Genomic DNA, 14,853 nt, shown 5'->3' with positions numbered 1-14,853 from the left:
CAGACAAAGGTTATTAAAAAAAGTTAGCTTCTCTTTGAGATACTGTATGGCTTGTTGTTTTATCAATTGGAAATGAAAGAACAAAGTGTTAAAATGTCTGAAATTAACTCAGAGCGAACATTGTCAGACATTCTCAGTACTTTTGCAAAATTCTTTGAAGTTTATCAGCCTACAAGATTTCTGATGAAGCATACTAGTACCTAAAGAGTAAGATGTTCGGATAAGAACAGAAGAATAGATCAAACTGGAACAATACATATCACTAACAAAAAGCAATATATATATATATATATATATATATATATATATATATATATATATATATACTCATGCTACAGACAGTACTGTTTCGGCTATTGAAGCCTCATCAGTGCAGCTCAGCAATATATATATATATTGCTCAATATATATGTATATATTTGGTATATATATGTATGTATAGATATATATACCAAATATATGTACATGTATATTCAAATAGACGTGGCGTTCAATTAGACGTTTTACAGTAAAAATACTGTAGTAGTGTAGTTCATCAACAAAGCATCCTCACCTATGTAGAGTGATGCCGTTCTTCTCCAAATTTTGCCTACCTCCCTGCTCCCGGTCCAACAATGCTATGACATGGGTAACCACGAGGCCTTCAGCCCGCAAGCACTGCAAGATACCAGACAATGAGTACTGTCATACCTCGACATATGAGCCTAATGCATTCTAGGGCTTATAAAATAACTAAATGCAATTTAATCCGATACCATTCTATGGAAAAACCCAATAAAACAGTTAAAATCTGCAATAAAATGTAACATTCCTATGCAAACTACTGTGAGTTTTTACCTTCGACACAGACGCAGAGGCTAACGGCTGTCTGAGAGAGACTTGATAGCAACATGTTCGGTACACGAAACTTTTGTGACACTACACAGCAGAAACTTGGAAATTAATTTGCAAGAATTTAGCTTACTAAACGCATTCTTAAGGCTAAATTTTAATCTTTCTCAAAAGTTACTTTAATTTTGTCATCTTAACTTTTTACTATTTGTATTGTTTAACGATTTTTTGCCTGGCGTTTACTATAACTTTTAATCAACCTTTTAAAATCTTTGTTCAAACTGATTTGATGATAAAGACCGAGCGATGCTGTTCTCGAAAGCGGCCTCTTGCATGCTTGGCCATGTAGTGGCCATCGAGAACTGGCTCTCATGCTCACCCTATATCTCAAAGATTACTCGTATCTCAAGGGAGAAACTTGCTTAAAATTCTGCTGATATCTCAATTTTCTCGTATGTTGGTGCACTCGTATGTTGAGGTATGACTGTAGCAAACTGTTATATAATGTATAGAATTGTATGAACACGCAAACCTTCAAGCATCAGATTGGAAAGTAATGGTGTAAGGTGTCGTAAGGTGTACATGTCAACGTGCTCAACAGAGATGGGTACTCGAGGTAACATGTTTGCTCGAGCAAGCCTTAAGGTTCACTTCACAAAGAATCGGTTCTCTGGTATTTTTAGTTACTGTAAAATTCTATCGACTCACAGCATCCTACCAGTACGAATTGAATCAAATATTTACTGGCACTATAAAGGAATTGACTCGATTCTCTATTTTCAATAAGCAAAACAACTCGAGTCAAAATGCACCAATCCTTCCCGTAATAATTACTGTGCTGATGGGAAAAACCATAACGGACAGTGATGTCTCAAGTAACACAATACTACTTCATGTTACTTGATGTGTGCCAAAGCGAAGATGACAGTGCAGTCCCATGGTGCCACCCGCACAAATTTTTAAAAGACTTCGATATCATGGTGTATATTTTATTGATCGATAATATGTACTACGCACTAGCTTTATGGTTTGCCTGCGCACAGACAATAAGATTATTAATAAGCTTTATAGTTGCTCGCGAATATCGTTCATTCTACTAAAAAGACTTTATAACACTTCGCCTTTGTAGTTGTACAAAAACAACGATTATGGATCGCAGCGTTATCAGATCGACCCAAAACTTTGCCACAATAAATTTAGGGAGTTAACTTATCATTGCGCGAAAAACGAACGAGTTGCAGTTTTTCCTTTACTCACGAAACACAGCCTATAATCGTGATTTTGATTTTTTTTATTTCCGGTTTAGGAAGAACGAAAAACATGTTAAACAGAGGCCTAAATGTATTTCTACAAGTGAAATCCTTCAACACTAAACTTTTGACTAGATGTTTTTGGCTACTACATTTTTATATTAGACAATATGTGTCTGCGTTTTGGTCAAATTGCAAAAAGGATAGCGTTTTCTTTGCAACCGGTTTTACTAAACTACAAAAATATTAAACATTTCTTTTGTTTTTCGAATGCATTGATTTTTGTGCAGAATATTTTACTGATTCTAAAAATTGTAAATTGAAGTTGTATGACAGAAACTCCGCTTTTACAGTAAAAATACCGAGTGTATGCCAGCAAAAAATGGAAGGCATGGCTTAATTCCTCGCGGAAAAGCAATGAAATCCCTAGTGAAATAGTAGATATTTGCTATGCAGGCAGTCAATAGACTGAGCTAATACGTGTAGCTAAATTAGCGATTGTGGGTTATTGTTATTTTGATATAGGTATTTTTATAGGTCAATTTTTGTAAAAATTGATAAAGAATTGATTTTGTTTATTTGGGAGAATTGAATCATTGGAGTTACGATAGCTAAAGAATTAAGATTTGAATTGGGATGTTTGAATTGAATCGATTTTTACACAACGTATGACGCTGAAGAATTGGGAATTGACTTGTTAATGTTTTGGTAAGAACCGAAATGAATTGAGTCCTTTTTCAAAGCCTTATAATCATATATTTTGGCTCAAACAATGCTTTAAATGAAACTGTAGGTTCTGTCTGCCTGTTCATCAATTCCTAGTCCTAGTTATTCGTAACTTTTTTATTTTTTGTTTGTTTACTTGTTTATTATTTAGTTGATATAAAAACCTTGACAAGTATAATTCATTTTTATAAGTTGGTGCGAAAAAATGAAAACATTTTAATTTAAATTGAAATAGACCCTAACATTCGGAGAATATTATTGGTATCACAATAGGTGTTATCTGCTCATGTCAGTCCTGACAACTTTCTATAGAGGTAGAGTTAGTCTAAATATAAACAATAAAACTTGACTAAGTACACACCATTTTCAAATTCTTATATTAAGATATTTACTGTAAGCTGCCTTTTTCATCATTACAAAATACAGTGAAACAGTACGTGACTGCCTCCATTTTGAATTGTTTCCAGTTTGTCTAGCAAGTTAGCAACAGATTTTTAAAGTAAATTCAGCTTGATCCAGATATGCTAAAGAGACCAGTTTTGATATTGCTATAAATGGGATGTGATCAGTTAGGATCAAGAAGTTTGCAAAAATTAGAAAAACAAAAAATATCTGCACATGTTGAAATTTAGTACTCTATTCGTCAAGTGTGATCACCTCGTTATGGTCAACTTGAGCAGGACATGTCATAATAATGCTTGCATATTTGTACATTAGGATATGAAGTGAACTTTACCAAAATGTACACATTTCTGCACAAACATAAATGAGTTGCAATAAACCATAATCATACTACAAATGGAAAGGCATGGTCTGCAACAACATGCAGGCAGGTTGGTTATTATTGTATGAATAGATCAATCCATGTACGTACATATGTTATTACTTTTAGAATGCTAGCGAAATGAGCACAGCATATATCAACTATGACAATCTTCATTTAGTTTCTTTATACTAAACTATATGAGAATGCACAAGCTATAAACATCTTAATTCTTAACACCTTGAAAAGCAAATTGAAATTGACTATGTCCTCTTCTTTAGCAATTTAAAAAAAATTTGATATTCATGCTGACTTACTGTAGCTGCCTCCAATACGCTTCCTCCGCTGGTAACTACATCCTCTATAATTACACACTCGTCTCCCGTCTTGTACACACCCTCGAGGATCTTTTTAGTTCCATAACTCTTCGCTTCTTTCCTTTTCAGTAGCATAGGTACATTGTGTGTAGTGGAAACACACTGAAACATTACAACCACAGAAATGGTGTTCAGAAACATCTATAGAAAACTGAGGTGTCATATGCAGTGGTGAGAGAGATCGATGAATGTACATAAAATTATGAGACGTCCGTCCACAATAGCTTCTACTGTATACGAAAAAGAAGTCAATCAATCCGCTCCTGCATTAAATATCCTCACAGGGCATCTGTTGAGTAGGGTGGCTGCCATGGACACTGATCTGGTGTTGAAACACAAGCAGAAGCTGATCATAATCCGGAGTTTGTAAAAACTGTTGGCCAAACAAATCCCTTGAGTAACATTCTGAGTGACCTCACGCCACTGTTGGAACTTCCAAGGGTTCAATTTGTGACTGAAATTTTTTTACTATATTTTATTCTGCCTTGTTGAACGCTTGTAGACTCAGGCAGACCACATCCTGAAAGCTGAATGCCTGAAACTTTCTTCCCCCCCATACACACGTATAACAACTAGAAGCACACAATAACTTAAAACACCATAAACACCACCATTTAAAAACATCCGCAAATACAAATGATCGTGTACTTTTAATGTAATTAGAAATACATGATTATTTAAGAACACCATAATGAGACATCTGCAGAATTTGCTAGGCTACCGAGATAGACAAAATTGTTTACAGCCTTTGACTCGGAATCAGTGCCTCAATTGGCTTTGTTATTTCGCAGGCCCAGCGTTTTTGACAGATCTCTATTCAACTGACTTATGTTATTACTGTGATACTATAATAAGAATAAAATACATTAACCTAAAACTAAGACAATTGTGCAACTAAGCAATTATTTAGATAACTGATACTACACATATAGTCTAAGACCAGAAAATACTGTCTATGTTCTGCATAAAGTAAAATAATGAATCAAGAGGGGAAGATAATGAAAGTTAAAAGGTCATTGAAAGACTGGCTAAAATCTTTCAAACCAAACTTCAAGAATGGGCGGATAATACAATGAGACAAGCAATGAATTTATAATATTTATTATAAAGATATGGCCAATTTATGGAGCTCAATTGGGATGATGAAAATGTTTTAATACACACAAATAAAAAAAATATTATTATCACTACGTGTGACAAAAATTGTGATATGTATCACAATTTCGTGATATCGTCCCGAGTCCGGTATACACACAATTCATTATCCTGTACTTACACTGGCAATCGGCAATGCTGTGTAAGGGACTCCACATATACTGTCATAATGAAGATTACAGAGAATATCATGAACGCTAGAAGATGCACTGACCTGCAAGTACATAAAAAGAAGTCATGCTCTGCAACATCTGCAGCTAAGTCATATTCAAGTGTATCACATACTACGTGTACATCGAACAGGTAGCAACTGATTACTGCATACCTAGTGACAATTTTGACATATCAACATGTACAAAGGCTAGGCAAATACTATCAGGTATACATTCAATAATAAACCTGAGCTTGGAAAACAACCAATTTTAGTGATACATGAGGACATAAGCAACAAAAGATGGTGGGAGTTTCCAACTACATTTAGTGTTGTACTGCAGATTCATGCTCAAGGTTGTTGTTAATATGTAGAACCTATCACAAACTAAATGCATTAAAGTTAACAACCGTGCTTCCACATATTGTATAAGCAGGTTACATGCCCCAGGCTACATTGAAGTCTGAGGTTGCAGCATTAGCGAGTGTACACAGCAGTCGTGAGAAGTTGATTTCACCAGTTAAATAAGGCCAAAGATGCGAATAATTGATATCAACAAGAAGGCTGCACACTTTGGCTGTGCATTCAACATGGCTTCACCATATCTACACAGAATAACAGGTGGTAACAGTGTCAGCAGCTTCAATGGGAAAAGCCAAACAAAAGCTTTAGCTTGTTTCAAAAGTATACCAGCCAACTTGCGACCTTGTCTGATGACCGCTTCGATATTTTTTTTGGAGAACTTTATTGAGATCCATCCGTTTGTTTGCGAACTATATGGAGCATCTACAGCATTCGTCAATGATGCACAATATAGTCTCTTCAAATGAGGGGATGAAGAGAATTTTCCACCAAACGACGATTGCCTGATGCAGCATTGTACGAGAGTAATGCAACAGGCTACAGTAATACAACGGTATTTTGAAGCTACACCAAACATTCCACCACCACATGCGTATGGATGGAACAAAATGTAAGAGGAGATAAGAAGTTGTTTGGCAGACTAAACCTATTGCACTACAGAAAATTTTGGAGGTAAAATGGAAGGTTATTTGCATTTTCTTCACAAGTTTTCATTTGTACGGTACTAGACAGAACACATTTGATGAGATAGAAATACTTAAAATCAGATAATTTACAGATCAATTTCCATAGCCTTGAAATCCAAACATTGTTTCATATTACTGCAAGCTAGTCAATGTTTCATAAATATCTCTGTTTTAGGCTATACTGTATACTGCAAAGGTACAACATCAAATTGTCTAAGCAGAAGGTTTTTTGCTGATGAAGGTCACTGTGCATAAATCTGTGCACATCCTCTGATTTTGCAAACAAGGATTCAACTAGTGATGATGAAGATAAGAGCTAGGTGATTGATTTCCATTTGTAAATCTTAATATAAAAATGAATGGTAAGCTCCGCTACTGTTATATATGGTATGCGATTCAGCTATCACGTTCATATTAATAATTTGGGTGTTATTTTCATTGTTGTACAAGTATGTAATGTTAGGTTTTTGTGCATACAGTGGGCGAGCTTTACAGTATTTTCTATTGACTTAGTAACACTGTACATGTACATCATCGTAGCTGCAGTACTTAATTGGAATGGAGTTTTTGCAGTTAACAGTTGTCTCCCGTTTGCAATAATTTTTTTAAGGATTTAAAAGTGACTCAATTTAATCCAATTCTCATAAAAAAATTAGTAATTCAATTACTAATTCTTTTGCATCGTAGATCAGATAAGAATTGATTCATTTCACTTTAGTAAGCAAAACATTACAATTCGTTTCTCAATTCTTTAGCTATCCTAACTTCCAATGAATTGATTCGATTCAATTCTTTAGACAAAACCATTCGCCGCCTGTCCGCTAGATAGCCTGTACATCCTTTACTCTGAATAGAAGTTGCTCACCCACACAATCCTGTGCAAAACAAGCTTAGAAATAAAGTAAACATCGATTGTTGGAGTTTTATTTTCTCATATATCATGGGACAGTTTTTCAATGCGCTTAGTGGCTACATTTACAAAATATAAGTTTTTTAAAGTTGCTGGGGTCATCCTCAATCTATGGGGTGCATGATGATGCCCGATGATTAAACACGCGCTCCGCCAGGGCATTGGTTGAAGGTGGAATGTATAGAATCTCCTGAATTTCAGTCAACTTGGGCGTCTGCCTTTTGTGTTTACTCCAACAATCTGTACAGGGACCTGTGTAAAAGTTTTCAGTGATGACTATCGATTTGCTTTCTATACATGTAGTTTGTCCAGAGTGTGTATTGAACAGCACCAGACCATAACATTTCTGATTTATAAAAACTAGCTGCCAGATTTGCATAATCGGCAACACTCGAGTGATATCACATCGAATTATCCAAAACATCCCTACACATAGCTTACAGTTACGACAGCAAAAACAACCAATAAAACAATAATTTCTGCCAGCTGACATATACAAACAACCAAAATAATACATGTATTACCTTTATGGGTAGAAGCCAACTCGTGATAATTAAGCAGTTCACCCTCTAAGCCAATATCACACACTGAAGGAGCAATGGCTCTCTTCTTCAATAGAAGAGACCTACTCTGTACACCTCTGGCTCTTTGACGACAACAGGTGGCACTGGCTGAGCAGAATATGACACCCATTTCTTGAGTTCTAAAAGCATATACAAGTTATTGAAAGCTATTAGTGGGTGAAAGAAAATTGAACGCATCATAAGTAAACTGTACGCAGCAAACTGAAATAGTGTCACATTGTATATTGTCACATTAGGACTGCAAGTATTATTACATACCACCATGTCCACCATCTGATGTACACACTGTCAAAGGATTGCCAATATGAACTAAGTTGAATGTGTCGATACATACATACTACATGTATATATACATACTATATATAAATATATATATAGTAATTATTTTTTAATACAGTAGAATTTCAGTTGTAATTATATATATACATGTGTATATATGTAAATATGTATACATGTGTATATATATAAATATGTATACATGTGTATATATATAAATACATATACATGTATATATATATACCTCAGCTGACAAATTCTTTTTACTATTGTACTGTTGTCTATAAGGAAAAGTATTGATTAATCAATTTATTCAATTCCTTGTTCGTAAACGAAAATTTTAACATTTTTTATATTATAAAGATTGTTTATTTATTAACCATCACTAGTAACAAATGTCAAATGAATGTTGTGAATAACAAATAGATAATAATTAGAACAATCAAACATTTGGCTAATAGATAGTTGGAGATAAACAAAAAATGAAAAGGTTACAATAGAGCAATAATAATTAAAAATAATGCTCTCTCTTGTTATTTTGACCGCATTTAAACTCCTTCATTCATCTCGTATTTAATAAATATGTAAATATAGCACAATAATTACCTAAATAAATAATAAACTACTTACCACTGCAGATACTGCTACATCTGAAGAAAAGGTGGCAGCATAGCTAGCTCTAGTCCTATTAGTGGCATCCATCATATCCATAATATGATTATTATAATACTGTACAAAAAATGGATGTTGTTGTTAGTAAGTTGATAAAACATATTTATTAAATATTGAATAAATTGGTGAAATCGCCAGACTAGTGAAACTATTTATTAAGTGAGAGAAAATCTTGCCAACAAACCACAAAAGTAACAATTAGACCAGTGAACAAGGTTCAACTTACCACTGAGTCCTGAGTGATAAATTTAGACAACTGCGTAAGACAAGGGTTGATGCTTGAATAAGATGTAGTTCACAAGACGATCAAAACAGTATAGCTAAACATGTTGCCAGTGTACAGGCAAACCATTGAACTATACTACATTGTTGCGTGGTACATAAATAATAATACTACATATTATCGAGAAATAAAACAACGCGGTGATATCAAGGTTTATGAAAATGTTGAATGGGTGCGTCTAGCATAACTGGACTGCACTTACAATTAACTGATTGGTTTAATAGTATATTACTGTCCATAATAGATTTTCCGTCAATGCAACAATAAATTACTAATCATAGATACTGAGATAGTGATAATAAAAAGAAACATTGACTTCAGACTTTTTGCTTATTGAAAAATGGAGAACTGAGTCAATTAGTCTATGGTGGCAGTAAAGAATCGACTCAACTCTTACTGGTAGAATGTGCCAAGCCATTTCGGTTCTACAGTAAGTAATACCAGAGAATCATATTATGGAGAGATAAAATAGACCTAATGATGTAAAAAATAGATGTAGTAGATGGAGAGGCTACAGTATGGACAGATACAAGAGCAAATGGAGTCTTAGTAGCGAGACAGGAGTACTGTAGATGTAAGGAGAGGTAAAGTGACTATGCAAGTGGTAAGACCGCATTTACTGGACACAGAAATGCTAGTGAAGATGGTAGTACAGTGCACCATCAAGATTCGATTTTGATCCATTCCAGGGTTGGCATCGTATGGTGAAAAGATCGTACGTAATGGTAAAGAAACCATAATAATACATGCTTTACATATTAAAAATTAATAACAAAATATTATGCTAACCTTAGTAGCTGTAGTTACCTACAGTAACTTCACAGTATTCAGTGAATTTATTGGTTATGATCTGCATTAAAATATGTTACAATGTGCTATGGTAATAACTTTTACGGAGTGTAGTACCATAGAAAGTTCTTAACTTCAAGATAAACGTACATGTTCAATTCACGCTAACTAGGTTTAATTTATTAAACAGACACACTTGAAGCTAAGTGTTAGTATGTATTTTTAACTATTTTATTTAGTTTCTACTTTTCATTACTAAAATCTCATCACTTACGAGTTTCTTTCTTCGCTTTCACTATAACTTTTAGCGGACCTGTTTAAAACATTTTTCAATCAAAGTCAGCAAACAAACCCGAACGATGTTGTTGTCGTAATGAAGTGGATTTTTCTTAGCAAGTTAATGAAGTTGTCTGACCACTCCAACTTTGCTACTGGCTTTAAGAAAAAATATTATCGTTTTGAACTGAGAGAAATTGGTCATTTCTTTCAGGCGTTGTAAAAATATTTTCGGCGAACAGCATTCCGGTGTCAGTTGATTCGAAAGTAAATACAGAACTGTGGAAGTTAATTAAGTTGAGGTGCATGTGGTGAAAGGGTTAAAAAAATGTAGTTTGGGCATAACTGAGTTGAAGGAGCCGAATGTATTGGCTGTTGTAAATATATTGTGCAAGAACAAACTTGATCCAGTCAAGGGTTTCAAGGATGATTTTGGTGATCAAGGGGCTGGTGCCAGAGTTATTTATGGATGAGTCAAAAGGTTCATTAAGGTTGTTTTTGTTCAGACCCCTTACTGCTGGGTAAAGTTGCCATGTTTCAGATGATGCCAAGTTGCAAAACCTGACAAATAAGTCTGACAGAGTAAAATATGGAAGAAGGCAGTACAGGTCAAAGGTTGTGGACCCATGGAACCAATGGAGATATAGAGTGATGAACAGAAAAAAAGAAATATTAGAGATTTATAACAGGAAACAAGAAAAGGTGGTGAGTGAAGCATTCAATAATTACAAATGCGAGGAAGCCCTATCAGAGCTATGCGACACAGTTAGATCTCCAGTAAAAGATGTTACATGTATGTTGAGACGAATGAGTGCAAGGTGGGTAGCTGGACCAATTCCCACAACGGGAAAGGTAAGCTCATTTTAGCTGAGGTGTCAAGAGAAGAAATGTTTGCCAGAGATGGCTATAAGAGAAAAATAGCTGAGAAGTACAGAAGAAATTTGGGGATATGGCAAATCTAAAAATCGAGTGAAAAACAGCTGTTGCAGAATTGGAAAATGCCAAGGCATTTAAGGTGGCTATAGAGCAGTTGACTCAAGTTCAGAGAAGGTTTGCTGAGAGCACAGCTGCAAACTTTCAGGGCATAGGACAAGGGACTTACTTCACTACCATTGTCTGTGGTGACGATGTCTGTAGAGTCAAATACAACTCAAAAGTCATTTTTCGACGAGACTCTTGCCATTGTCACTTTTTCAACTGAAATCATGGCAAATACGGAAGTGACTATGGCTGTGGTTTAGGAGTCATTATTGACCCGAACTTCTGCCTCTGGACTAGATAATTGTGATGGTTTTACGAGTGGCCATAGTGCCACTGGTCACTGTGACAGTGTAGGTAGTACTGATGATGGTGGTCAAGGTCGCTGCAGTAGGAGGTGACTATGGTGGTGACCTAGGGCCTGACGAACCAGAGGAACAGCCTATGGAGATGACCCCAATGAAGTCAAATAACGTTTACGAGTAAGGTGAGTTATTTGGCGCATGGTGAGTCATAGCTGGTAAGAAGAGTTATTGCGAGTATGGTGAATCATTACGTTTAGTTATCGACGAACAGTCGATTGAGTTCCATGGTTGATCTGGTGACATCAATAATAAAATAAAAATTTATTGTAAAAGAAAAAGGCATGCTGTGTGATAGAGGTTGTGATGTGCAGTCTACAACAACGTCTGAGGTCATGGCAGTTGTGAGTGGTCACAGCTGTTGCGAGAAGTTAATAACGCCATGGGATGAAGTAGATAAGCTAGTAATACGAGATAAGTTAGTAATGCGAGTGCAGAAGGAGACAGGTCATCCTTTTTACATATTGATACAAATAAACAAACTTCCTATATACAACACTTCAACTCCACTATTTCTATTAAATCAAATGAGAAATTGCCTAGTTGAAGAAAGACCAAGGACACTGGATCAAAGATACCAACTGTTAAATCTTTTCTATACAAATTGCCGGTCTGCCAAAGGCAAATCGACTGAACTTTCTGCGTTGACAATAAACCAAGACATATGTTTAACTGAAACCCACAAAGATGACACTATTGCTAGTAGGTCAGCTATAAATCGTGATGACTCAGTTTGCTTTAGAAAAGATTGTAATATTAATGGAAGGGGTATATTAATATGGGTATGCAATCTATTACATCCTAAAGAATTAAAATTAGAATCTTGTGAATCACTTTATGCGCGGGTTAATAGTTGTAACATTGTCTGCTGCTACTATCGACCTCACCAAAGTATTGATATCACAAACTTTTCAACTTTTCATCAAATAACAACTATGTACCCTAAAGATCAATTTATAATAGTGGGAAACATGAATTTTCCAGGGTTTGATTAGCTTAAAAACACAATAAAATCGGATGCTGCGTACAAAAATATACACACCAAGTTCCAATCCTTCCTATGTGAAAATAACCTAATACAACTAACTGAAACACCAACACATGTCAAAGGCAACACACTAGGCCTCGTGTGCACAAACAATGTAGCAAGTCTGGCAACATCAGTGATATCTCCAAGCATAAGTGATCACTTTACTATAAATGCAGAGATACGACACTGTCACCAACGAATAGAACCACAACCTCGACCTTGCAAACTTTACTACAAGGCTAATATCGACAATTTTTAGTACTTGCTTTGGCCAAGTCAATGCAAACTTACAGAGATGTCCAATGTTGACGAGATGGGAATCTCTTTTTCCAAAGAACTCAAAAAAGCTGTTGATGAAACTGTACCTATTCAAGCTATTAAACCTAAGCCATCTAAACAACCCTTTTGGTTTAATAAAGCCAATAAACTTGTAGCTAAACATAAAAAAACATAACAAATTCAAACAGACGAATGATCTATTCTTTTTGAACAAGTACAAGCAAGAGAGAAGGAAACACAAGGCTGAGTTATGAGAAATTGAACAAGAATACATCACAAATAAGATATGTAAACCCCTTGAAGCTGGAAACAGCAAGCCCTTCTATCATCATCTGAAATGAGCACAAGGAGTCACAAAACCTCCCATGAAACATATTACTACAAGTGGTTCTCACACAGAAAATCCTGTGAATGTGCCAACATTTTAAATGAATTTCTTAGTTCTCAGTTTTGAAAACAACACATATTCGATGTAGCAGACTATAGTCACGCAGGATCATCAAAACAAATCGAAATCTCCGTCGACGGAGTCGTTCAACTAGTCAAATCTCTCAAAAATGAAAAATCTTCCGGACCTTATGAAATTCGTAAGGAGAACCTGACCATTGACTCAGTTGTGACAGCTAAATGTTTAACTGCTATATTTCAAGCATCGTTATCCACCTTAAGGCTCCCCACAGAATGAAAGTTAACACATGTCCCTCCCTTGCACAAATGCCGACCAACTGATCAACCAAACAATTACAGACCTATTTCTTTAATATATCATGCAAAATACTTGAACATATTGTACTGCATCATCTTAATATAATACTTGACAAAGTCTTGTACAATCGACAACATGGTTTCAAAAAAGGTTTGTCTTGTGAAACCCAACTATGCAGAACTTATCACGAGATAGCCAAAAGCAATACGGTTTACGCCTTGGTTTTAGACTTTGCAAAGGCTTTTGATAAAGTTCCCCACAAATTTCTGATGCAATAAATACCAAGGCTTCCAGACGTAAGCAACCAAATATTGATGTGGATTCACGATTTTCTTTTGAACAGCAAACAAAAAGTGATGAACAAGAGTATACTATCCAACGAGTTACCAGTAACCTCAGGTGTACCGCAAGGATCAGTTCTCGGACCAATCGTGTTTCTAATACAGTGCACCCTCGAGAATGATTACCCTGATATACGATTTTTTCACCTTACGAAGTTGAACATCGTGAGATCTTCACCTTACTATACAAATTTTATTTCACCATACGAATTCGAGAAAAGTTTCACCCGAGTTAAAATGTGGCGGTTGGTGTGCTCATAACGTACGTCGAAATAACAAAGACACCAAAATACGGTTCCCAAAAACATTTTTAGAACGTTTATAAGAGACGCAAATGACCGACTTCTCTCAGGTCAGCATTCCGCGTGAGAATTTTCGTATACAATACACAAGCGAGAGCAAATATTCATTTTTAGCGTTAGACTCTTTTACTATAAACTTTTAGTCAGCACACGTATATAACTACAAACATCTATATTTAATTCGTTAGCTATGGAATCTGAGACCGATACAAACGTTACAAACTGAAGGAAAAATGATTTCCATGTCAACAAAGTTGGAGGTCATAAATAAGAAGGCGCTCGTATTGTTAACATTGTCAAGAAATATAATCGCAACCAATCAACATTTACAATTATTATTAAAACAAGAACTCCATTTTAAAGCAAGCACAAGGAGGAGCTTATGACTGACGATTTAAAAGGAGTTGGAAGGCCATGCACGCGATCAGCATTCAAGAGTGGGAGCGAGGAAGTAGAAGATACAGAAAAACCTACATCGGCAGAAATATTTCTAGTGTTTAATTCACTTATGTGGACTGGTACATCAAAACAATGCATGTATAATGTATATCATTATTTATCTCCTTTGTGTGGCATGTTTTTCATGTTTTATGTATTTCATTCTATGTTTTATTTATTTCATTTTGATTTTATGTTTTATTTTCTTGTTTAACCATGTTTTTGCAGGCGAGCCTGTTCTCTACTAGGTAAATAAAATTTATCGTATGTATGTAACTCACATATATAACTAGCTACTCAAGAGAGTTGACGTATCCACATTACG

General features: G+C 35.3%; 1 protein-coding gene across 1 annotated transcript in view; it reads right to left on the bottom strand.

The window, feature by feature from the left end:
- LOC137395304 (uncharacterized) overlaps nt 1-14,853 on the bottom strand; it is a 63,117-nt gene that overhangs the window by 46,061 nt on the left and 2,203 nt on the right. The window contains exons 2-4 of the mRNA XM_068082196.1: nt 5,224-5,316; nt 3,888-4,049; nt 554-657 (exon numbers count right to left, since the gene is read on the bottom strand). Of these exons, the coding sequence (XP_067938297.1) occupies nt 554-657; nt 3,888-4,049; nt 5,224-5,316 (359 nt within the window). The remainder of the gene's footprint in view (nt 1-553; nt 658-3,887; nt 4,050-5,223; nt 5,317-14,853) is intronic.

The sequence above is a fragment of the Watersipora subatra genome, chromosome 4 (assembly GCF_963576615.1).
Source record: "Watersipora subatra chromosome 4, tzWatSuba1.1, whole genome shotgun sequence".
Lineage (NCBI taxonomy): Eukaryota > Metazoa > Bryozoa > Gymnolaemata > Cheilostomatida > Watersiporidae > Watersipora > Watersipora subatra.
Note: the sequence above shows the minus strand (reverse complement) of the source record. Positions and strands in the feature narration are given on the sequence as shown.